The 25790-nt window shown below is 37.0% G+C and overlaps 1 protein-coding gene across 1 annotated transcript in view; it reads left to right on the top strand.

Annotated features, from left to right (window-relative positions):
- The window catches only part of CNBD1 (cyclic nucleotide binding domain containing 1), a 363708-nt gene that overhangs the window by 317739 nt on the left and 20179 nt on the right, over nucleotides 1–25790 (top strand). Inside the window, exon 11 of the mRNA XM_040992868.1 lies at nucleotides 10023–10090. Within this exon, the coding sequence (XP_040848802.1) occupies nucleotides 10023–10090 (68 nt within the window). The remainder of the gene's footprint in view (nucleotides 1–10022; nucleotides 10091–25790) is intronic.

Here is a 25790-nt window from a genome sequence, read left to right as displayed (position 1 = left end):
CCCTTGCAGTGGAGTTTTCAGTGATATTCGTTGTGCCTTTGTCTCTTTTTTTGCTCTTGGTCATTGTACTTCTGGTTAGCAGAGTCTTCTCCTTTGGGGAGGTTTCTAAGCTCTGTCACCCACATATATACAGCTCGATTTTACTTATTGAAGTTGGTACACAACTTTTTGCTTGCAGCCACTTGTGCTACAACCTCCAGAAAGTTCCAGGTTTGGGTTCTTATGTCAGATTTCCACAAAGAACTCCGTAGCCCCAACTCCTGGCTCACCAGTCTCCACCTCCTGTGATACCAGGCTGTGGCTGCAACATTGTCTGTGCAACCTTTCTCCCACTTCTGGTTGGAGCAGGTCCCAGTATTAGGGAGACACCAGGTGTCCTATATAGCTAGCTTGTTGGTGGCGCTGATCTTGCTGGAACCTGTTGGATGTTACATCTGGGTGCCACACGGACATATTTTGACCTGTATGATGCCACAGTTGGTATTATTTTCCTGTGCGACCAGTGCAATCCATGGAACTCAGTGAGTTCTCATGAGCTCAGCACCTGCGAAGTTCACTGTTGTCCCCTGTAGTCCTAAAGGTTTTGCCACAGTGTACAAAATGGTGCCTGACATACCACTACTAGAGTTCTTGATCTGCTGGGCATCAGGTTTGAGGGCTACCCAGACCTATCTTGGGTGGAACCTGTAGAATGCCACGTTGATGCAGTTCACTGAGTCAGAAATGAGTTCACTTCCAGCTCAGCATATGCTCAGTCCTTTCCCTTGCCTTTGCCTCCTTACTCAAAATGATGCCCAGTTCGGCTCTAGGTGGCTGACTGGGCTGTTAAATCTACTGTGTTCTCACACTGCCCATCTGTGATCTGCTGCTCTGTCTCTGCTCCTGATGAAATCAAATGGACCAACAGGATAGACAGTTCTTTGTCTGGGTTCACCTCCCAAGCTTGAAGTGAAAGTCCCTTCCCACCTGGTTGCTGGTGGAGTTCTGGCTGCTGGTGGAATTCAGATCACCGTTAGCTGAATGCTGCTGGAGTATCAGTCACTGCAACACCATATTGTTGTGTCTACTGCTTTCCTTTGTCTGTCAGTCTCCAGGTACCCCTCTGCTGTTGTTCTGTCCTTTCTTATTTCCAAGAATGTGTCCTCTCTGCTTCATCCTGATTAAATGTTTTTCTATCCATTTAAACGTGTCCTTACCCTATTCCACCATCTTTATTCTGTATAAATGAGAAATTGTTACTCTCTTAACTGCCAATGTTCGGGATTCCTTCCCTGTTCTTGACAAAATATAACACTGAGTCTAAACACCTGCACTATTCATTCAGTATACATCGATCCAAGATTTATGATGCTGAAATTATTTCAAAGACCTAGTTTTCATTTCTTGTAAAAAATTCTTTGAAAAGGAATAAATAACATTATTCTGACCTTGAAATAGCCACAGCTATAGGTGTACTTCTTTTTGTGTAATTATGCCTTGTCTGGAAAAATGAGTACATAGTATCATGATGAAGATACCTGTGTTTAATTGTTTACATGCCTGTGTATTTGGTTGAACATTAGAAATTTTTCTAAATCTATATACTTATTTGAAAGGCAAAGTTGCAGATAGATACAGACTGAAAAACAAGAGATCTTGAACGTTCTGGTGCACTCCTCAAAAGGCAGGCTCTTACGTGGATCAGCCAGAACTTAAACTGCCACTCATGTGGAATGCTGCTGATTCAAAGGCAGGCATAATTAACTGTTAATACTTGGCCATGAAACATGGAAATTCTAATGCTGTCATTCTGATATTTAGGAAAATTAGCAAATATGTCTTGTTTCATTTACATGTTATAGTAGGTCATCCCTCTTCCTGGAAATTTTCTTATAGGCATCAATATTTTTCCAAAACTTACTTAAATATAATGGATTCTCATTTCAGAATGATGTCTTTGCTCCATTTCTGTCTGTGTACTTGTCGAAGGATTGTCCTACTCATTTTTAATGATTTTGTAAGATCATATTCTGAATGAGAAGGCAAAATAAGAGAATTTGAGTCATCAAGCTGCCATTACATATACCAGTTCTAAGTTGTAGGAAGATAATCATGTTAGTTCACATAAGGATAAATAGGATCATGCCTAACATTGTATTTTCAGAACTTAGTATATTCAAGCACTGGTGTATAGCACAGACTGACTGCATTAACACAAAGGTGGACTTTGGGCTGAGAGAAACTAGGAGCTAAATGATATTTCAGCAAATATTCAACCTCTGTAAGTCCCAGTATCTTTATCAATGACACAACAATCGCATCTATTCTAACATATTACTTTGTGGATTAGAAATAGCATATGGAAAGTTTCTGGAAAATAGTTGTATTATTTTAGTTAGTCATAATTAGGAAGAGATATTTACCTAATAATTTAATGCTCTTTTAATTGTTATTTGAGACAAAAATATTGTAATATTCTGAGCGACAATGATTCCCTTTGATTCTATCACAACATCGCAAATGCATGTGACATATGCTTAGTCATGTTTCATAGTGATTCTTATTTTCTATGATTCTCCGGCAACTGTTCTTAGTCTTTGTGAGTCACCAAAGATTAATGAATGATTGTGGAGACCATATTCTTAAAGCTAACACATAGAATGAATAAAACAAAAGGGATGTCCTAAGCCTCACTTTGTTTTGCATCCCCTTGACAACTTAATTCATAGGATACAAGCATGGGTTTGGCTTGAAGTGTGACTAACAGTGTCAACAGCAGAAAGACTATATTCAATATTTGTGACTGACATGATACACTCATGTCACTATTTTAAAGATGTTTGAAACCATCTCAGATTCCAATGTGATTTGCATTAGAAATAATCAAATGATTGGTATTGCCAGGGAAAAAAACTAGGCTTCAGTGGTAACTCTCAGATGTCTGTTATCAGATAACTTAATGAGTTTTGGGGAAGCTGATTATCCAATCATAAGTTGAAATTTCCTGAACCTCAGCATCTTAGTCTCAGTACATTTCTCTGTGGATTTTGATGTGAAGCTCTTCTTTTCGGATTCATCAGTCAGTAAACATTATCTAAATTATATGTATCACTTAAAGGATAGCTCTTTTTAATCAGGTAGTCATCCAATCATGAGACAATTTAAAAGACCATTCATTTAATAATCCATGTCCAAAATCAATCTAAGATATTCATTTCTTTGCTTATGAGTATGATAATTTTTAGTGTGAGAACTATTCATATACACATAGAAAATAATATCATTATTATTATTATTTTATAACCAATGGTTGGGAAAATACCAAATAAGAAAAAAACTATAAATTTAATAACATTTTAAGTGATTTTGGATTAGTTCCAACAAGTTATTGATACATTTCAAATATGATACATGTTTATTTGGTAAATACATTTTCTCACATTACTTTATAGGTGGATTCACTCATTATTAGCAAAATCTCCATGGCTGTCATGGCAGATCACACCACAATGGGAATGAGATTACAACCAGACTTTTAAACCATGAATATTAATATAATTCAATAATAGTATCACAAAATATTCTATAATAGACTCTTGATGGGATACTTTATATTATTCATTATATTTTAATAGTAAAAGAGCTAATAATAAATGTTCTAAATTTGAAAAATATCACAAATTAAAATACAGAAAGCATAAATTTCCCCCAGAGCAACTGATATTCAATCATCCTAATCATGCTGGTAACAAAACCATAAGCACGTTCCTAGAAAGCATTTTCTGTCCTCTCCCTGCCATATTCTAGAATTTTCAGCAAATTCCAAGTTAATCACCATTATCATTTGTAATTTCATAGGCCTATGGGCTTCTTTTTAAATTTTCCCTTTTCTTTTCTTTCTTCCTTATTTATTTTTTAAAATAATGGTTACATGGTCAATCAGGATGGGAAGGATCGAGGTGTTGGGAAGACTGGATGAATTCATTGCTTCTAAATTTGCTATTTCTTCTTGTTGTTTCTGAGGAAAGGGAAGAGACAAAGGGGGAAAACACCCATGATTTTCCACATGTCCCAGTGGATGAGGAACAGCCACCTCGTAACAACCCAGAGTCTCAATGTGTACATATGCTGAGGGTTCTTTCCAAGCTGTTTGGATTTCAGTGCTTCGAGGATGGTGTCACCCTCCCAATGTTCATTGGCTTCATTCACCCAGACCTTTTTGCTGTTCATCATTTGTTTCAGGTAGTTGTCCGGTTAGTTCTGCACCAAATGTGCTGCCATATTCTCCTTTTATAACAGGGCCTGTGTCCATTGCTCTACTTTTTTCATTAAGTAGGGCATGTTCTCACAGGCAAGTCCAAGTACCTGGGCCAGGTGTCCACAGAATAGCTGAATCCCCCACTCCTAGTGTTCATGAACCCAACATCCATCTCGTACGTGGGCTCCAGGGCCGGGACAGGAGAATCAAACCCTGCCGAATCTCCCACTCCTGGGGCTGACGAACCCAACACCCACCTAGAAGATGGGGCCCAGGATCTGGGCCAAGCGACCCACACCCCACCGATTTTCCTGTCCCTGGGGGCCAAGCTCCCCGAACTCTGTCAGATCTCCTGTACCTGGGACTCATGTATCTGGCCCCCACTGGGCCCAGGCTAACAAGTTGCCTCACCTCAGTGTCTAGAGAAAGCCAGCAGAGATTGCAGTTCCATAGGGGTGAGCCCACATTGCCAACAGAGATTTTGCTATCGGAACCGCTTCTATCACTCTTATTCTTCCCTCCAAACCACTTTAGCGTTGATCCCCTACATACGTACAAATATCTTGGACTTATCAATGGAAGTCCTTCAGCTGTAATTCCTAAATTAGGCATAAAAACCATAGAGCACATCCCACTGTCACCTGTGTGATCCCATCATCCTCCTGTAAATTAAGACCCTCTAACTGTGAGGGTGCATCCCCAAGACTGCCAAGGAGCTTCACCCAGCAACTTTGGGCCCGGGCTGCCTGAATACAGGCACTTGTTTGGGTCAAAAACCTAACCTCTAGGATGGTGTTGTCCTGGAGGCCCACTGAGTTTTCCTCCCCCTAGGGAACTAGTGTGCTTAGCAGGACATACCTGTGACTTGTTTGGAAAGCCTCCGTGCAGAGGGTTTTGAAGGCCTGCTGCTGGTGCCCCCTCCCCAAGGACAATCAGGAGGCCCACTACAGGCATAGCTTCTTTTTAAATTTTATAAAAGAAGTGCTTTGTATGGTTTAGCAAGTGGTATCCATTACTCAATATTGCATTTGTGAGCATCATACATGTTGGCTATGTCAGTTTGTCAATATTTTATCTTTATGGTTGTACGATATCCTCTCATCTGCATATATCCCTTTTATCAAGTTTACAGCTCATGACTATTAGTTTTGTTTTCATCTTGTTTCTGTTATAGAAAAATACCTTGAACATTCTTCCATTCTAGCACATGCCTTTTGCTGTACATATTCCAAGCAGACTTAAATCTCAGAATGGAATTTCTAGTACATGGTTTATGCACAGGTTCAGCTTAGTAAATACAGTGAAGCCGTTGTTTATATTGCTTTGTGCATGCTTTCCCTCCCTCTGTCAGGCTGTAAGAATTGCTACTGCTATTGCTTCTGATACTTGCCAACTCTGGGATTTTCTTTTTCATTTGAGAAATTTACATAGAAAAACAATGTCATCCCCTTGTGATTTCAACTTGGGTTATCTTGCAGAATAATGTGATTAAACAATATAATAACACATTGTGATTGGAGTATACTGTTTGAAATTGGATGTGTTTAAATAATTTGCTCATTTGGAAATTTACCTGTGTTGATTTGAAAGTTTTTAAATCATATACATGAATGAAATTCTGATGTTTTGAATTTTCTTCCCTCTGAGTTTACCTTTTAAATGTCTTCATGTTATTGGTAGATATTCTTATCTAAAATAGTCACGAACATTTTGGTCATACCAATACTGTCTTTGGGTTCTTCTAAGGAAATACACATCCATGTCGTGTTCTTAAAGATAGTCACCTATCTTGAATTATAGACAGTGCTTTTCTTTATATACAAGTGGAAGCTTTTCTTCATTTTTTCTCTCCATTTTTTAAAATCTATATTACATATATATAGGGCAACAGGTTTCATGCATTTTGCAGCATAGGTCCAGGAGCATAAGGACACCACATGACACATTCCAACTCCTTCTGTCTCACAGATTTTCTTTTGTTTGTTTGTCTCTTTGTTTACCAATAGCATGTTTTAATTTGCCTTTACATTCTCAAGCTTAACACATCGTTGGGTAAGGAATTCAACAACATCAAGTAAGAAAAAAAAACTGTTCTTCAGGAGTATAATCAAATCTCAAAATGTTAATTTTAAATGTACTTTGTCCTTTAGGTGTCACAGATGAGGGACCAACATTTGTCTCTTTGGGCTGGCTTATTTCACTAAGCCTAATGGGTTTGAGTTGTGTCTGTTTTGTTTATTCAGTTTGTGAATGTGTAGTATCTGTTAGTGTATATGCGCATCATTTATTTATTCAGTCATCAGCTGGTGGACACCTGCGATTATTTCATTTCCTTGCTAATTATTTCATAGTTTATTTCATGCTTCACTTAAGTCAGCTGCATTTTATCTAAGGGCAAAGCACATCTATCAATTTTTTCTTTTATTTTGTTCATAAATATGAAATCCCTTATTTATTTTATTATTTTTTGTATTTTCAATAAGGGAAGTTTACTAAAAATTACAGAAAGGTATATTATGAATAAACTTATTTATTTTTGACATATGTTAGTGATTTCCTAAAATTCTACATCTTGAACTGCCTTGGCATAAATGCATGAATCATGGCTCTTTCATTATTTAAAACATGTATTTTTGTTTGTTTGAAAGACATACACATGCACAGATCTCTCATACATTATTATTATTATTATTTTGCACTACTTATATGCCCCAATAGCTTGGTCTTGGCCAGATTCAAGCTAGGACAGAGGACCTCAATTCATATCTTCTATAAGGCAAAGACCCAAGCACATGGGCCACTCATCTAGTGTCTGTTAAAAGGCATTTTAGTAAAAAGCTGGAATCAGAAGTCGAGCTGGGATTTCCATCTAGATGCTCCAATATTGGATATGTGCATTCTAAACAGGACGTTAATTCTACAACAAATAGCCATACCCTATATTTATTTAAAGTTTAGCTATAATTATTTTTAAAGTTTTTATGTAATTTTAGCATCTGATTATAGGAGAGTTTTCCCCATGTCTCCTCTTATTTTGTAAATTGGTCTTACATTTTTGATTTACTATCATTTGATGACTGAATCCCAACTGTTTTATACAAATGTTTTCCACATGTCAAGATTAACTTGTCTAGTGGTGACTAACATTTACTATGCACAGGTTTTAATATTGTAAACTTCTTTCTTACACCACACAGTTTGATTTCTGTGTCCCACTCAAAGACCACAGAAGGAAATACTCGTTACTTGAACTGAAACACGTGGATTTATATGTATGGACAAACCAATCTTGTCCCAATAAACAATATTAATTCACTCATGCAAACACTAGGGCCAACTGGTAGTTTTTTCAATTAAATGTGTTCTATTTATTATAGTCAAGTTCATATGGGTTATAAAAGTTTTCCCACTGTTCTTTAACTTTTGTTACTTAGGGCAGTAAACAGGTTTTAAAATATTAAGTTACATTATGATTTTGTGTGAATATTGATTTTTTTTTAAAGATTTATTTTTATTATTTTTTCGTTGGAAAGGCAGATATACAGAGAGGAGAGACAGAGAGGAAGATCTTCCATCGGATGATTCACTCCCCAAGTGAGCACAACGGCTGATGCTATGCCGATCCAAAGCCAGGAGCCTCTTCCGGGTCTCCCACGCGGGTGCAGGGTCCCAAGGCTTTGGGCCGTCCTCTACTCCTTTCCCGGACCACAGGCAGGGAGCTGGAAGGGAAGCGGGGCTGCCGGGAATTAGAACCGGCGCCCATATGGGATCCCAGGCGTGCAAGGTGAGGACCTTAACCACTTGCGCCATCGCGCTGGGCCCGTGAATATTGATTTTTAAATAGGCTTAAAATCAGTTGACATGCTTACTGGTATTTTTACTTCAAATATATTAATAGATTCTTGGGCCTGGCGCTGTGGCCTAGTGGCTAAAATCCTTACCTTGAATGCGCCGGGATCCCACATGGGCGCAGGTTCCATTCCCTGCAGCTCCACTTCCCATCCAGCTCCCTGCTTGTGACCTGGGAAAACAGTCAAGGACGGTCCAATGCTTTGGGATCCTTCACCTGTGTGGGAGACCTGGAGGAAGTTCCTGGCTCCTGCCTCTGGATTGGCACAAAACCAGCCGTTGTGCTCACTTGGGGAGTGAATCATTGGATGAAAGATCTTCCTCTCTGCTCTCCTGCTTCCTATATATCTGACTTTGTAATAAAAATAAATAAATAAATAAACAAATATATTCATAGATTCTCCACTTATTGAATATTGAAGTAAAGGGAGATTGAGGATTACATAAGTTTAGGGATGAAAAATGATCAAACAGTTTGTTCACTAATTGGATGGTTTGTACATTAAGTATCATTTTCTAGATTTTATTTTGGCTTACTACATATGATTGAGAATAATTTAGGCACAAATTAAAATATCTAATTAAGGATAAGGTCATTTGTAATCCATGTAAGAATAAGCAGATTGTTCAGTTATATAAGCAAAGATTTGTTTTGTTTTGTTTTGTTTTTCACTTGGTCAACTATCATGTGTTGGCTGTATTCCTTAGTGTTGTCTTTTTTGAACTCAACACGCTGCTGGCAGACTTTATAATCCAACATAAGCTTGTCCCAAACTTAATGGGCAGTTGATCATTCTGGACTGATTGTATGTTCTGAAGTCTAGTCTGTATTAATCTGTTTTTCATTAGTGTAACTAAAATACCTCTGAGGAACCTCTTAGGAAGGAATAAAGTTTATTTCAAATTAGAGTTGTACAGTCAAAACTTTACAAGTCATGGACATCTGCATAAATTTGGCATTTGGTGGAGGTTGGCAATGACAGAGTGGAAGTCAGGGAATGATAGAATGAGACAGGGATCAGAGACTTCCACTTTCCTGTATGTAGTCTCCTTTTAAAAAGCCATCATGATTCAAGCATCTGTGCTCATTCTAGCTACCCCAATCCAACACAACAAACTTCCAAAGGCTGTATCTTCAAGATGCCATAATTGAATCAAGCTTGTTCTCTGATTCATCAACTGTTAGCATTCTTCCATGAAGCATTATCATAAATTTCAGAATTTAAACATCTACATGAGTTTGTCTAATCCGTAACAGTATTCCAGAAACCTCTCCCATCACATGCATGTCCCCTTAAATTCCATTGGTTAGCTTTAAGTAGATTCACCTGCTGTTTTCCACTATGCAAGAAAAATCATAAATACTTTCTTGTTTATTCTAAATCTGGCTTTGGCCATATGGCCATATAAAGAGTGAACCAGCAACATAAAAGCTCCCTCTCTCTTTATCTTTTCCTCTTTTAAATATGACTTTCCAAGTAAAATAAATAAATCTTTAAAAACTTCTACATTTTTACCCTAAACCATCTCTTTCAATTTGCATGTCATATCTGTATTTTAGGAGCATGGTGTCCTTCAACGATCAAGTATTTCAGAGTTTTGCCCTCAGTCATGGAACGTGATTCCACTAAGGGACAGAGGCATGGTTTTAGAATAGCCAGTTGATAATGTTTGCTAAAAAATTATCCAATAATTAGTTATTAAGATCATGGATGTAATACAGAAAGAACCCACATTAAAATGCTCTTGATAATCTAATCATATTTGGATATAAATTTAAGAAGGTATATTAATGAACTTGTATTTGGGGAAAAAGAAAATTTCTCTCCCATTTTGATATATACATAATCTATACTGATTGATATAATTGGTAATGTCCTTAGTTTTTTGCTTATTATAAAATTATTTTTGATCATATTCCATTTTTTCTCTCTAGAATTAGATGAAGTGACCAAACAACTTATGCTTTATACTGCTAAACCAACTTTTGGCCATCTGACAGAGGTAAGTAAAAGGTTCAAGTTATAGTGAATGTCTCAGTGGATTGTCATAAAATCTCAGTCCTTATTGTGCTTTAACATGTTGTAGCTGTCCTGCTAAAAGAACTATAATGTCCCCTATTCTCCAGAAATTAGTGAAATAAAACACTTATGTGATTTAATTTTACTTATGGTAATATTTTTCCTAGCTTGGATATTTATAACAGATTATAGAACTTTAAAAGCTTGTCTCAACAAAAGTATTCCTGTAATAAGTCATGCTTAAGAGAGTTCCACACTTTTCAAGAAGAATTTAAACATTTAAGGAGGCATTTCCAAGGCCATGGGTCAGGCTATTGTTTTGTTTTAGTTTAATTACGACTTTTATTTTCTTCAAGTTGCATTGATCTCCTTTTTGTTCACCTCTACAAAATTTACTTTGAAAGTATGCTGATAGAATACACTGAGGACCAGTATGCATCAATCCATGTAAAAAACGCAATTAAAATCTAAACGGCTTCAAGATATAAGGAAGAAAACAGAAAGCTTATAAGCCAGAAGCATTCCAGAGGTGTCTGTAGAAGGCCAGATACCCTCAGAATATTACTGTTCATGAAAAAAAACGCCGCCACAAATGGCTTAAACATTTCCAAAGCCACATTCGTGGAGTGGATAGAGGTCAGAGGTGGCCGACTGTGATGTAGGTTTTCACAAAGTGGTAGAGAATTCAAAAAGGGGAAAGAAACAAATTGGCAATATAACCAAACAGGGACTTTAGTACCAGCATTTCTCAAAGAGAATTTTTAGAAACTAACTTGCTTATAGTGTGGTGCTAAAGGCCAATTTTTCCCTTGTCTTCCCACAAATTCTTTAGTAAAATCCATACAACTCATGGTATTCTTTTCAGTATTCACTTAACACATGCTGAATTTTCCTGTTAGACTGAAGTGTAGTGATAACGGAAGTTCCCTCCAAAGGAGATAGCGTTTGGGTTATATTTTGAAACCTCTTCTGCGATTTATAAATTAAGAAGCTGCATTCAGCTATATTTTGGAGTAATTCCCCATGATAAATTGGGAAGAATGTTACCTCACTGTGGTTACCATTGACATAAATCATGATGATATTGGACGCATGACCTTGCAGAAGAGGGACACTCCCTATCATACCAGAGCTGGCATACCTCTTGAATTTAATCTCTCCTTGCTGACCTTTGCTGACACAGTGGGGCTTTCTTAGACAGGGGCGAGTGCTGTGTTGAGAGAAGATACTTGCTTCTCAGTTACTCTGTTAGGCTGAGAGAAGCACTATTCAAGCCGAGAAAATAGTCTCTTGAGGGCTCTAGCTGGGACTATAATCTAAACCCAGAGCCAATGAGCTTCCTACCTAAACATTTCAGATAGTTCTGGGAGCTTCTTGCACATGGATCACTCTCATTTGTTTTCTTGTTTGTATTTATTTGATGTTGGGAGAAAAAAGCAGATGATTTTCTGTAGGAAAAAAAAATCAAGAACAAGGCAGATGTGACTTATCAGGTTTGGTGCGCATAGAAAGTGTGATGGAAGGGCTGGTTGGCTGTGATTGCAGCCACCTCAACAGGAAATCCAGTTTATCACTTCTGTGTTCCAGAGACTGGGGAGTTGATGGGTCAGGAAGCAGACCTTTGAAAAGCAACAGAAGAAATGTAAACATAACAAGGAGAAAAATCTTAGGTTGAAATGCCTGTCTGAAATAAAACTTAGAAGACAATTAAAATTCTAAATTGAATTCTCTTAAGCAGTTTCCAGTGCAAGATATGAAATAAATCCTCAGTTGCCTTGAAACCTTCAACATCTCACCAACAGTTTTGTTGTGATTTTTTTTCCCCCGAGTGGAAAATGTGCTGCCTACAGCTTGCACTTTGGTGGAGGCAAGAACACATACCCCATCCTAAGCTAGCTGTCTCTGGGTTGAACAAAGGACAAAGCAAGGAAACCTACTTTTTTTTTCTAGGAATATGCTACTGTTCATGCAAGTGTTCATTTCTAATTTCTGTGTTTGTCAGCGTGTTTTCTTATGATAACCTTAAGCTTGTTCAAATTTTGCGTCCTTCAGAGGCATCTATTCTGGGACTTTTCACAAACTGTTATTGGTTTGTTCATTTTGAGAGAGACAATTCAAATGAGCCCATAGCTTATCTAAATGCTCACCTGTATCTGTGCTGATTACTGTTTTCAGACATGTAAATATATTGACAAGTATATAAGAAAGAGGAGTTTTGAGTGTAGCTCAGTTTTTCTCCATGGAGTTTGGACATTTAGATAAAGCTAATTATAGATGAACAGCATCCCAAAGAGACAGCTGATTTAAAGAGTTTGTCCACCACCTACTCAAACTTTCATCCTCCTCTGCATGTTTCTAAAACTCAATCTGTTCCTAAAATCAATCTGACTATATCAACGCTGTGAAGGTAAGTTTCAGCTTTTTTTTCTGTGTGAATATCCAATTTTCTGTCATGTATTGGAGAAAAAAAAAATCCTCTATTCACTAAGTTGTAGCGCCATCCTTGTTATACTCCCAAATGCATGTATAATGGTTGTATTTGGAGATATGACATGATTTTTATTTTGTTGGTGAGTAAATGCTTTTACTGTCATTATTTCCCTGGTTTTTATTATCCGTTTTTTGTTTTTTGACTTTACCTTTAAACTTTAGAGCGAAATTAACTCTCACTTTTTAAATAATTCTACTTTCTTTTCCTCTGTTCTCCAGGGTCCATTTAAATATATGTGAAAATTTTCACTGTTATATCCTTTCTTTGTGTTTTTTTCTGTGTTTCTTATCTTTATCATATTTAATTGCTTTTCCTCCCAGGTTTCTAATCCTGTCTTTTGCTATTATAATTTGTTACTAATTCTACCAGGTGGTTAATTTACCAACTATTCCTTTCCATCACTTTAGTCTATTTTTATACTATTACCTTAAATATTTATTGAAGTTATTATACAGTTTCTTTTTACCATTGTAATATCTGAATATATGAGAGCATAAGGCAAAGTGAGATTTTTTTTTAAAAAAATGCTAATCTATCAGTGAATATGCTACTTGCTTTATTATTATTTTAATTATTCTTCATTAGCTGATACAAATGAGCAAGTGTGTTACTACCTGAAATGTTCTGGAAGATCTGAAAAGACACACTTGCACAAAATAAAAGTGATTAAAAGTTCCCTGATTGTATCCTGGCTGCTGCACTTTCCATTAAAAAGAAAGAAAGAAAATTCCCTGAAAGGGTCTGCAAGTAACGGTTATTTCAATGTCTCCCAACTTTAACTGATTCAACCTGTTTCCTGACTGTGTAATGCTGTATGTTGCTCAGCAGTTGAATAGGAACACATACAAGCATGAGGACACCTGAGTTTCCAGGCTGTTCCCAGGCCGTGCTCTGCACAGTCTTCACTACAAAGGCAGTTGACATTAAAGGACAGAAGGGCGGAGGGGTAGACAGTGAAGTGAAATACACTTGCAGCTGCAAGATTTCTCCAGATCGTAACACATATACATGTGTATCTCTGGCTCGTTGCAGTCATTTAACTGAGCACCAGCTGTGGAATGAAATTTAAAAGGAGTATATTATTTTTAGTTTTCTAGCATTTTTTTCTTCTTCATTTGTTGAGAATCAAAAATTCTCCATTGGAATAGCTAAAAGGACTACCTATGCAGCTTTTTGAAAGCTGTGTTTGTTATTCCCTTTCTGCTTGCTCTTTTGAATGTGAGGTTTTTGCAATGAATGTGATACACTTACATATTTAAAAAATATTTCTTAGGATACTGTCCTGAAACTCATTTTAAACTTGACATATATTCCTGGCATCAGTCTCAAACATTTTTTTGGAAGACTCTGTTGTTTTGTCTTGAAATAAAATCCAAATTCAGGTGTTTTGGTAAAATATATATACTTTCCTCTTGGGAACTTATTTTCAAAAATGATAACAGTCCTATTTTAGTTTTGCTGCCTTTTGAAACAAATGGCTTTGTACTGGAAAAGAAAAACCAAGACAGGCATATTACAAAAAAAAAAAAAAAAACTGTCAAGAATGATAATCTAGAAAAAAGCTTTCACTGATTTTTGTTCAATTTAGAATGAGAGAATTTATTTTAAAAATGCTTAATCTATATTTCATATTCAGAACACTCCTTAGAAAAACTAAACAAAACAAAATAAAATCCTATATATTGGGTCCAGGCTTGCAGCATACAACACTAGCAGCCTACATGAGTGCAAGTTTGTGCTTTACTTCTGATCCAGCACCGTATTAATGCCCTGGAAAAAGCAGTGGGACGTGACTCACATCCTTAGAACCCTGCCTGCCATGGTGAAGACCTGATAATAGACCTCCATAGCCAGCCTTCTGTGGCTATCTGGAGACTGACATGAAGGATGGAAGATTCTCTCTCTCTCTGTTTCTCTCTCTGTGTGTCTGTTTTTCTCTCTCACTCTCTCTCTCCTTCCACCTCTCCCTCTAACTCTGCTTTTCCAATAAATAAGTAAATGTTTCAAAAACGATGCTAGCTGTCCTGTGGTCGACACAGCCGTGCTCATGAGGATACTTACAATCATGGAAATGTGTTTGCCACAGCCAGTAAGTTGATGGCTGTGAAGTCTTCATCACACATCTGTGTGATTGAGATCAACTGCATTCTCTCCTCCCAGTTTCAGTTTCCTGCTGGCACACAGCCTGGGTGTAGCAGCTGATGGCTGGACCAGGGAAGCCTCTGCCACTCTCCTGCAGGACCTAGGTAGATTCTGGTTTTGTCTTGGCCCAGCCCTGGTTGTTGTGACCTCCTCTGGAGCGCACTACAGATGGAATATCTCTGCTTGCCTGTGTTCATTTCCAATGGCATGTTTCAAGTTACGGAACTAAAATATGCTTATTTCGCAGCTAGATTTCAACATTTGTTAAGTTTATGCATAGTTTTACTCCTAATTTGCTTTTTCATGAGCCTTTAGTGATCTCTCATCTACATGGGTTTAAAAATTATTTTGATCAAAATAAATATTATATTTTTTCCTGTCAACTTTTTACCATGCATTTGAGCACACACACATGCACATAAGATAGTTTCTAAAGCAAATGAAAAACATGAAACTCACTTCTTCAAACACGTTACAATCTGTTTGATAGGTTAAGACATGGTACATGGTACATGGTACTGTAGACTTTCAAATTAGATCATTTTTGCTGAATTATTTTAGGTGATATAGTGCAACCTGACTGGGGGATGTTATTATCAGAAACCTTGGAGCTCTTCTGTGTGATACTGTAAGTGTACAGAATGGGAGATGTTCTAATATCTCTTGTATTAAAACAAGAAGGATTTATTTTTCTCTGATTGTGCCAGGAATAGTTCTCCTCCTAAACCCTGAATGACTAATCTGTTTTTATCTTGAAGATGCTATGACCCATTAAATGAATCATTGATTCTTTTTTATGTTGACTACTAGAAAGCTTCAGGCTAAATTTGCAACCAATCTCTAGGAAGTGCACAGAACACTTGGCATGTTTTCAGTGTGCTCATCCAACTTCTGACATCATCTCCTGTTCCTATCCTCAATTTCCCTCAGCTGTGATATTTTCACTCAGTTATTATTTGTTTTAGTTGTACTCTTATATATAGTTTTAAAGTAAGAACTTTTTAAAGGCATATCTCTTAACATTGAATGAAAATAAGTTGAGTTTTCCAGCAATATGATGGTACAGAGTGAGGACATGACATGTTTAAATCGATGGAAAATTGTTAGCCAGAGTGGAGCACAGAGGGCAGATTCCAGGAGATTTGAGAAGATGGGCAGACAGCAGATGCGCAGCTGGAGACGCACAGACATGGGGAAGGGCGGACATAATATATCAGTATTGCAGGGATCAGGTACCCTAGCAACAGTCAATGAGCACCAGTCAGGAATCCTCAATGGAACAGAGCTCCACCATAGGCCAAGTGGGAAGAGGGAGTTCATTGGAAGCTCAGGAGGTGGGTTGAGGTACAGATGTGCCCATCTGGTTCATTGGTTTGATCCAATCCTGAGCAGACACAGAGCAGCAGACCCCAGGTGGGTTCTACAGGAGCAGGATGGTTTTCACAGCACAGATTCTCACTAGTGCTACATGGGGCACCATTTTGTATACACAGGCAAAGGCTGTGGGATGGAGGGACAACAGCGAGCTATACAAGTGCTAAGCCTGGAGTGAACTCATGCTCAGTGCATTGAAATGCTCACACAGGGATAACAGTGCCAACTTGGCATCCTACAGGTTCCACCAAATATAGGTCCACATAGATTTTGGACCTAGTGACTGGCAGACCCAGGGCTCCACCAGTGACATGTATGATGCTGTGTTGTTTACTGAAGCAAAAGCTATGGAACTAGAAGAACAACAATGAACTGTGTAAGCACTACGTTGGAAGTGACCTCATTTCAGGCTCAGCATATTGCATTGTTCACACAAGGAAAGCAATACTGGCTTGACATCCAATGGATTCCAAGTGAAGTAGGTCCAGATGTCACTCAGACCTAGTGGTCAACAGATTCTGACAAGACCAGTACTACCAAACCCCAGTGATTTAGGAGAGCTAGCATCTCCTTAATCCTGGAGACTGCTGAAAACAGAGTGGGAAAAAGTGTGTGCAAGCAATGGTGCAGCCATAGCAGGGCTTCATTGTAAGTGGAGAGCGGTGAGCCAGGAGCTGGGGCTATGGTGACAGTAGTGGAAACCTAGCTCAAGAACCAAGATCTGGGGCCCGGAGCGGTGGCGCAAGTGGTTAAAGGTCCTCGCCTAGCACGCCCCAGGATCCCATATGGGCGCCGGTTCTAATCCCGGCAGCCCCGCTTCCCTTCCAGCTCCCTGCCTGTGGCCTGGGAAAGCAGTTGAGGACGGCCCAAAGCTTTGGGAACCTGCACCCTGTGGGAGACCCAGAAGAGGCTCCTGGCTTCGGATTGGCATGGTATCGGCCCGTTGCGCTCACTTGGGGAGTGAATCATTGGACGGAAGATCTTCCTCTCTGTCTCTCCTCTCTGTATATCCGCCTTTCCAATAAAAAATAATAAAAATAAATCTTAAAAAAAAAAGAACCAAGATCTGAAAATCACAGGATGAAGAGGCACAAGTCAGAGAAAACAAAGAACTGGATACCCAATGCAATAAGTCAAATTGACCTGTAGACCTATGGGTGACACAGCTTTGAAAGCTGCTCTAAGGAGAAGAATCTATTAATAAAATGTGCAATGACCAAGAATAAAATAAGAGACAGAGAATCAATGAAAATTACCCATGCCTCCCCTGCAAAGGAGCAAAAGCCCCTGCCAACCTCAGAGTTAACAGAGAAATACATTGAGAAAATAGGGGATACAGAATTTAAAAAAAAATTCTTATAAAGCTTCTTATAAATTTTTATAAACTTCCTAAAAAGCACATACAGGAGTTCAAGGAATTTAAGGAATATGTCACACAGGAAATAACAACACTGAAACAAAATCAAGCTGCATTAGAATTGAAAGACATAATGGAGCAAATTAAAATTTTAGGGGAAGGCCTCAATAACAGAATGAAAGAGGCATAAGAAAGAATCTCAAAAGTAGAAATTTTTTGCTACAGTGGCAAAACAATCAAAAAGCTGGAAGTAGAGCTGAGTCAAGCTGAAAAAGTATTCTGGAATTAAGAGACACTATTAAAAGGCCAAACATAAGAGTCATTGGTGTTCCAGAAGGTGCAGAAAGAGAAGGTGGGTTTAAAGATATATTCACTGAAATAATAAGAGAAAGCTTCCCTAATATGAACAAAAGCAACCTTTGCCATGATACATGATAATGAAGCTCTCTTAAGTTGAACATAATGAAACAATCCTTAGATGTGCATGTGAAAAAATCAATTAGCATACAGAGGGACCCCAGTCAGATTTACAGCTAACATCTCAGAGGAAATTCTATAAGCCAGAAGAGAATGGAGTGACATATTCCAGATTTTAAAAGTAAAAAAATTGTCCACCCAGAATAATTTACCCAGCAAAGTTTTCCTTTGTCTTTGAAAACGAAATAAACTTCTTCTACAGCAAGGAAATCTCAAAGAGTATGCCTCTTTCAGATATGCCCTAGAGATGATAATTGCAGATGTTCTATTGACAGAGAATAGGAATTGCACTCACCAAAAACATAGGCAAATGTACAGAACCCCCCCCCCAGTAAAAGGACAAGAGAAGACTGAATCAAATGACAAACAGTATTTTTGTAAAAAGACAGCATTTGATATCTACCTGTCATTATTATCCCTGAATATAAATGGTTTAAACTCAGCAATCAAATATCATATATTAGTATACTGAATCAAAAAAAAAAAAAAGATCTATTGCCCACAAGAGACACATCTCACCAACAAAGATATGTGGAAACTAGAAGTGAAAGGATAGAAAAAAAAAGTATTCCAGGATAATAGAAAGGAAAATGAGCTAGTGTAGCCATTCTTGTATCAGAAAATATAGACTTTGATGTGAAAAACAAAAGAGGCGGAGGATACCATGTAATGGTCAAAGGATCCATTCAGGAAAGAGAGAGCACCATAATAAATATATACACATCAAATGCCAGTGCTCCTAGCTACATGAAACAAAAGCTAATCAATTTAAATGGAGAATTAGACTGCAACATAATAATAGTGGAGGACTTTAATACCCCATTAGCATCAATGGACAGATCAACAGACAGAAACTCAGATAGTAAACAACCGAGGTCAGACACACACTAGAGCAAATGGAGTTACCTGATATCTACGGAACCTTCCATCCTATGGTCAGATAATATATTCTTTTATCAGTACGTGGAACTTTCTCCAGGATTGTGTAGGCCACAAAAAAGCCTTAGCAAGTAAAAAAAAAAAAAAAAAATCAGAATTACACCATGCATCTTCTCAGACCATCATGGATTGAAACTAGAGACCAGTAAGTTAGAAGAGCCAGAAAGACATGCAAATACATGGAGACTGAATAATACACTATTAAATGAGCAGTGGGTCGGAAAGGAAATCAAAGGGGAAAAATAAAATAAAAATAAAACAACTTGAAATAAATGAAGGCATCAACGCAACATATCAAAATGGGATGCAATCAAAGCAGTGTTAGGAAGAAAGTTCATCTCAATCCTTGCTTATGTCAAAAAATTAGAAAAATCCAAGTAAATCATCTAAACATGTATTTGAAGGTATGAAAACAGCAAAGGGGTCTCAAGATTAGTAGCAAAAAAAGAAAAAAAAGAGATCCAAAATAAGGAAGGAAGTAAATCATAGAGAGACCAAAAGAACAATACATAAAATCAATGAATCTGACAGCTGGCTCCTTGAGAAAATCAGCAAAATAGATTCCCCATTAACACAACTAATGAAATAAGGAAGGAGAAGACATGAATCAATAGGATCAGAAATGAAAAAAAGGAAATATAACAACAGGTACTTATGGAATTATTAGGAACTATTTCTAGCAACCACATGCCAACAAAACAGAAGACATATACAATCTATCAAAATTGAGTCATGGGGCAAGTAATAATCCAAAGAAAATGATCACAATGCCTGAGATTGAATCAGTAGTTAAATTCCCCTAAAACAAGAAAATCCCAGGAAAAGATGATTGTACTGCAGAATTTTACCAAATGTTGCAAGAACAACTTACCCCAAACCTCCACAAGCTATGCCTAACAATAGAAAGAAGGCAATCCGTAAACCTAATATCATCTTAATAGCAAAGCCAGGTGTAGGCACAATAAAAAAAAGAGAAGTACAGACTGATATCCCTGATGAACAGAGACACAAAGGTTCTCAACAAAATACCAGCCAACAGGATCCAGTAGTACATCAGGCAGGTCATACACCTGGACCAGGTCATTCATCCATAACATTCAGGGATGGTTCAATATTCAGAAATCAGTAAATGTGATTCACCAGATGAACAAATTGAAAAAATTTTGAAAACACAATAATTTTAAGAAATGCATAGAAGGCATTTCATAAACTCTAACACCACTTCATGCTAAGAAACCAAAACAATATAGGCATAGCAAGAACATTCTACATCACAATGAAAACAATTTGCAAAAACACATATCATCAGTATCATACTGAACTAGAAAGACTGAAAGCTTTTCTACTAGGCACTAGAACTAGAAGAGGATGTTCAATTTCACCACTGCTATTCAATATATTTTTGGAAGTCTTTTCCAGGGCTCTTATGCAAAAAAAAAAAAAAAAGAAAGAAGAAAAAAGGAAAAAGAAAAAATTTAAAACAGTCGAATCAGTCCTGAGGAATTTACATTATACCTGCTTACAGATGATGTAATTCTCTACACAGGTGAATCAAAAAACTCATAAGAAAATTTGACAGGATAGCAAGATACAAAATTACTGGACATAAACCAATGGCACTAGTATACACAAATAATTCCATTGCTGAGAAAGAAATTGTAAATATAGTCCTCTTTAAAATTGCACAGAAGATTCATTAGTGTCTTCGAATTACCATAACCAAGCATGTGGAGGACCTCAATCATGAAAATTATAAACAATAAAAAATAAATGGAAGACATTAAAAGATTAGAAACTTACCATGATCATGGAACAGCAGGATCAAAATAATTAAAATGTCCATATTATCAAAGATAATATACAGATTCAATACCATTCCAATCAAAATCCCAACAACATTCATCTCAGAAATAGAAAGAAGATACAACAGTTTATCTGCAAACACAACAGACATCAAATAGCCAAAAAGCAATCCTAAAAGTAAAAAACAAGCTGGAGGAATCACAATTTCAGACCTCAAGACATGCTACTTGGCAGTAATCATCAAAACAGTCTTGCTCTGGTACACAAACAGAGAAGAACAACAATGGAACAGGACAGAAACCCCAGAAGGGAGTCCACACATGTACAGCCAGCTAATCTTTGACAAGAGAACTGAAAATAATCAATGGAAAAAACCTGGTCTCTCCAACAAATGCTATTGGGACAATTGGATAGTAGCCTGCAGAGGTAAGAGGCAACAACTTCTTATCTTATACAAAAATAATCTCTAAATAGATAAAAGGCATAAATATGCAACTAGAAACCTTCAAGCTATTAGAGGAAACTATAGGAGACACTTTCTACGATAAAGGAATTGGGAAAGTCTTAGAAAAGTCACCAAAAGCAAAAGCAACCAAAGCCAAAAGAAACAACTGGGATGGTATCAAACTAAAAAGCTTCAGCACTGCAAAGGAGCTGATTAAAAAGTGAAGAAACACCCAGCAGAATGGGACAATATTTTTGGATGCTATAGAACCAATAGGGAGCTTAGTTACCTTCAGTAACTCAATGACAACAAATCAAATAACATTGTAGACATGGGTAAAGGAAATTAACACAAATTTTACAAAAGAACATTCAAATCTAGTAAACATATGACAAAGTGCTCAGGATCCCTATGAGGTAAATACAGTTGAAAATCATATGTATACAGATATGATGAGCACAGCAGGAAAGAGGGAGATGGAAAGATGTGGAAGGAGGATTTTCCTGAGTTCATGATTACATTGATGCATATTAAATAATACTAATAATCTGAAGTTTTATAAAATTTAAATAATAAGCAATGTATTATTTGTGTCAATTCATTTAAGATTTTTTTCTTGTAAAGCTATTAGAACTATAATATAGATATTTATTACAACATAGTTCTTTGTATACAAGTATAATAATAAAGATGTTTATTACAATATAGTTCTTTTTCTAAAGGTAATTTTTATTGAGACGACAGAAGTATAATATATTTATTACAAGATAGAAATAGAATATATTTATAATATTTATGTCTATAATGTATTTTGGTATATTTATAATTATAATATTTATTGCATATAAGTATTTACAATATTTATAGTGGAAGTACTTATAATATTTATAATATAAACATTTATTACAACAGTTTTTTAAGGATAATTTTTATTGAGAAGATGCAAAAGACAGAAGTATAATATAAATATTTATTACAATATAGTTCTTTATATATAGGTATCATATAGATCTTTATTACAACATAGTTCTTTCTTTTAAAGATGATTTTTTATTGAGAAGACAGATTTATGGAGAGAATTAGAGACAAAAATCTTTCATCTGCTGTTTCTGTCCCTAAATGGCCGACCTGAAGCTGTGACCCAGGAGCCTCATCGGGGTCTCACAGGTGTGCAAGTTTGCCAGGCTTTTGGCCATCCTCTGCCGCTTTTCCAAACCACAAGTTGGGAATTGGAGCACCCAGGACATGAAAACTGGAGCTCATATGTAATCTGTTACTTGGAGTTTGAGAATTAGCCAATTGAGCCATCATGCTGGTCCTAAAATTGCATGGTTTTGAAGCACTCATCTCAATGAATTTGGCATGATGGCAATGCCAACAGAGTTCATGATCTATGTCATAACCAGCACTGCCCCAATATCCTTTACTTGTACTCCCCATCAGTTATCTCCCCAATGGTAATAGTTAATCTAGTTTTCTCTGTATAGATTAGTATTATTTCTACACACACACTATGCAAATGGAATCATGTGCATGAATTATTTTGCCCCTGGCTTCCTCCTGCTGCTGTAATTCTATGGGCTTTACCAATTCTATGATGTATAACAGCCATTGGTTTTGTCCAAGGATGAATATGAAGCCCAATGTAAATAAGCTACTGTAATGTTGTGTGGATATATGCACTTGGTTCTAGCACTTATGAAGTCTTTTTTTTTTTTCTAAGTTTTTAGTTACTGTGATCCTAGTTCCAGAAAAGACAAAATAAATGCAGTCTTCAGTCTCTCTGTCACTGAAAGTGTCTTTAGAATCTAGCCAAAATGTTTACAGCATCTATGTTGCATTCCAGAAAGCAAACAATAGCAAGTTTAGTGGGGAAGAACACTAGAGTAACAAAAAATTGACAGGATTTGCAATTTACATCTTGTTATGTGTATGGCTTTGCCCCAGGCAGGTACAGTCTCACAAGTATAATTGGAATGGTGTAACTACAGCTCCCACTTTACTGTCCAGACATCCAAGATACTTCTTTCATCTCTGAAGAAACGGAAAAGTACTGGAGGATCAATAAAGTGAATGGGCTGTTGAAAGTGACTTGATACTGGTTTAAGAAATTCTAATCACATATACAAGATTCATATGCATGGATCAGTTCCTGATCAGCATGACAAAAACAAAAATACTAGAATTAGCCCAGCAAACCTGCTCTGGCTGGTCACTGTATGGCATAAATAAAACACTGCTATTGAGAACACCTCGAATCCTGAAGACTGAATTGACAGTGACACACATTGGTGAAAAGTGTGTTAGATCTTATAACTAGATCCTAATCAGGCAGTGGAGAATGGCGCAAAACCTTGGGAATTTTGCACCCATGTGTTTATGAAATATGTCAGAGGATCTAACATTGTGGAGTATAGGGTTAAGTTGCCAGCTGCAATGTTAGTGTCTATTATGGGTACCAACTAGTTCTGGCTGCTGCACTTCTCAGCCAGCTTCCTATTTAAGGGCCCGGAAAAGCAGTGGATGGTGGGTTGGGTGCATGTGTTAATACACTAGTCTGGTAACTGGAAGAAGCTCATGGCTTCAGCCTTGCCTAGTTGTGGCCATTTGAGGAGTGAACTAGTGGATGGAATATTTTTCTCCATAAATTTCCCCTTCTGTGAGTCTATCTTTTGGTTAAAATATTTTAAAGAAACAATTTTGTCAACCCTGGCACCATGGTATAGTCCATAAAGCAGCCACCTGGGATGCCACATCCTATGTGGTCACCAGTTCAAGTTCACCAGTGTTTTATTTGCATCAAACCTGCCTGCTGATGCATCTGGGATGGACTCCTGCCACTCACTTGATTTTTGACTCTTGGATTTGACCTGGTCCAGCCATGGGAAATGAAGCACAGAATGAAATCTCTCTGTGTCTCTACCTCCTGTCCCATTCCTCCCTCCCTCCATCTCACACTCTCACTAGTATGTTTCATTCTACTATTGCTTAGAACTGTAAATAACCTTTAAGACTAATTGTTTTGGGGTGATAATGATTATTCTGTGATTTGTTTTAAGGATTTTTCCTTTGTCTTGATTTTCCAACCTATACTCTATGTACGCATTATCTTTTTAGAGGCCTATAGATCACACATGGTTTGTTATATTTGTTTATAGACATATATGTATATTGATGTATCTTTGTTGCAGTAAACAGGATCTTCAAATCATGACTTAATGCTTTCCTTATAGTTGAAAAATTCTCAGCCAGTAATTCATCAAATACTGCTTCAGTTTCAGTATTTTTCTTCTTACTTCCTTGGAATTTGATGATAATATATTAGGTCTATTTAACATGTTTTATACTATTTATCCTCTTTTCTAAATTATTTACCCCTGATATTTATTTATATTATCATTTCTCTTATGTATTCTTCAGATTACCCAAAAGGTAGCAATGTGATAATGGAAAGAAGCAATGAGAAAAAAGGCAATATAGTATGGAGGCACAAATAAAGTACTAGAAGAAGTTACAGAATCTGGAAACAGCAAATAGTTGCTTTCCTAGTGCCAAAGGGGGAATGTCAGCTATGCTGACATTTCTGTTTTAATCCAATGATTTTGAACTTCTGCCTTCTAGAAATGTTACAGAATAATTAACCAACAAGCTTGCAATGATGTTTTGGCCACAGTGCTAGGAAACCAGTGCAGTACTTTTAACTGAATGGTGAACTTTGTGTATAGAGGATTTAGTTTTTTGCATCTACCATATTGCCACAATAGCTATGGCAAATTACCTTTATTGAGTCAAAATACTCTGTTTTTGGGTCATCTTCCTCTAGTGTACAAACCTGGAGTGTGTCATTTCAAAGCTTTAAAAAAAGCACTTTTTCTTCCTGGGAGGTAGTCATTCAGTAAATACAGTCTGAAATTGTTTTCAAAGTGCAGGATTAAGGTTAGAATTATTTTCTTCATGGGACTCAAAAATCAGAGACTGACTTGGACATAACTAGCAATACCTAAAGTACCATAGCGAAATTGGTCCTTTCAGTGTCAGCTGGGGTGATGTTATTAAGTCATTCATAATACCATATTTTCAGTCTTTCTTGCGTCTAAAATATCCAAATGCTTGCTTTTTGAAGACTTTGTTACAAATGTAATTATCAAGTCCCTCAGTTTAGGCAATGGAATAACAGAGGTTTATCTTAGAGGATTTGCCTTCTAAAGATACAAATGTCATATTAGTAGCACAAAATTTTTGGTCCTTTCTGTTGTTTGAATCTAAAATACGAGTTAGTGAAATGTTGTGACCATGACACATGCAAAAAAATTGTAGCAGGACAGGAAAGGAAGAGTCTGTTTCTTTGACTAAAACAATGGATCGAGGAGCTTACCCACAGATGTCATGTGTCATGAATCCAATCAACCTCATGCTTGCCTAAATCACTGAGTGAAAACTGGTATGCTATTCTGTCAGAATAAGAAGAAGGACTCATTCATTTTACAGGTAGAACCTATAGAGAGAATTAATCTATTTGAAGAACACTGCATGATCTAAGCCCAGAAAAACATAATAGGCTTTTTGATAATAATGTTAGGAATTGGAATCACCTCATGAAACATGAACACACAGTAAGGAAAACACAAACTGAATTGGAGGTTGTTTGATATATA

This window comes from Ochotona curzoniae, unplaced genomic scaffold (assembly GCF_017591425.1).
Source record: "Ochotona curzoniae isolate NIBS_2020 unplaced genomic scaffold, NIBS_Ocur_1.0 contig_1071, whole genome shotgun sequence".
In the NCBI taxonomy this organism is placed as follows: domain Eukaryota; kingdom Metazoa; phylum Chordata; class Mammalia; order Lagomorpha; family Ochotonidae; genus Ochotona; species Ochotona curzoniae.
The sequence above is the reverse complement of the archived record's forward strand: the minus strand, read 5'-3'. Positions and strand labels throughout refer to the sequence as shown.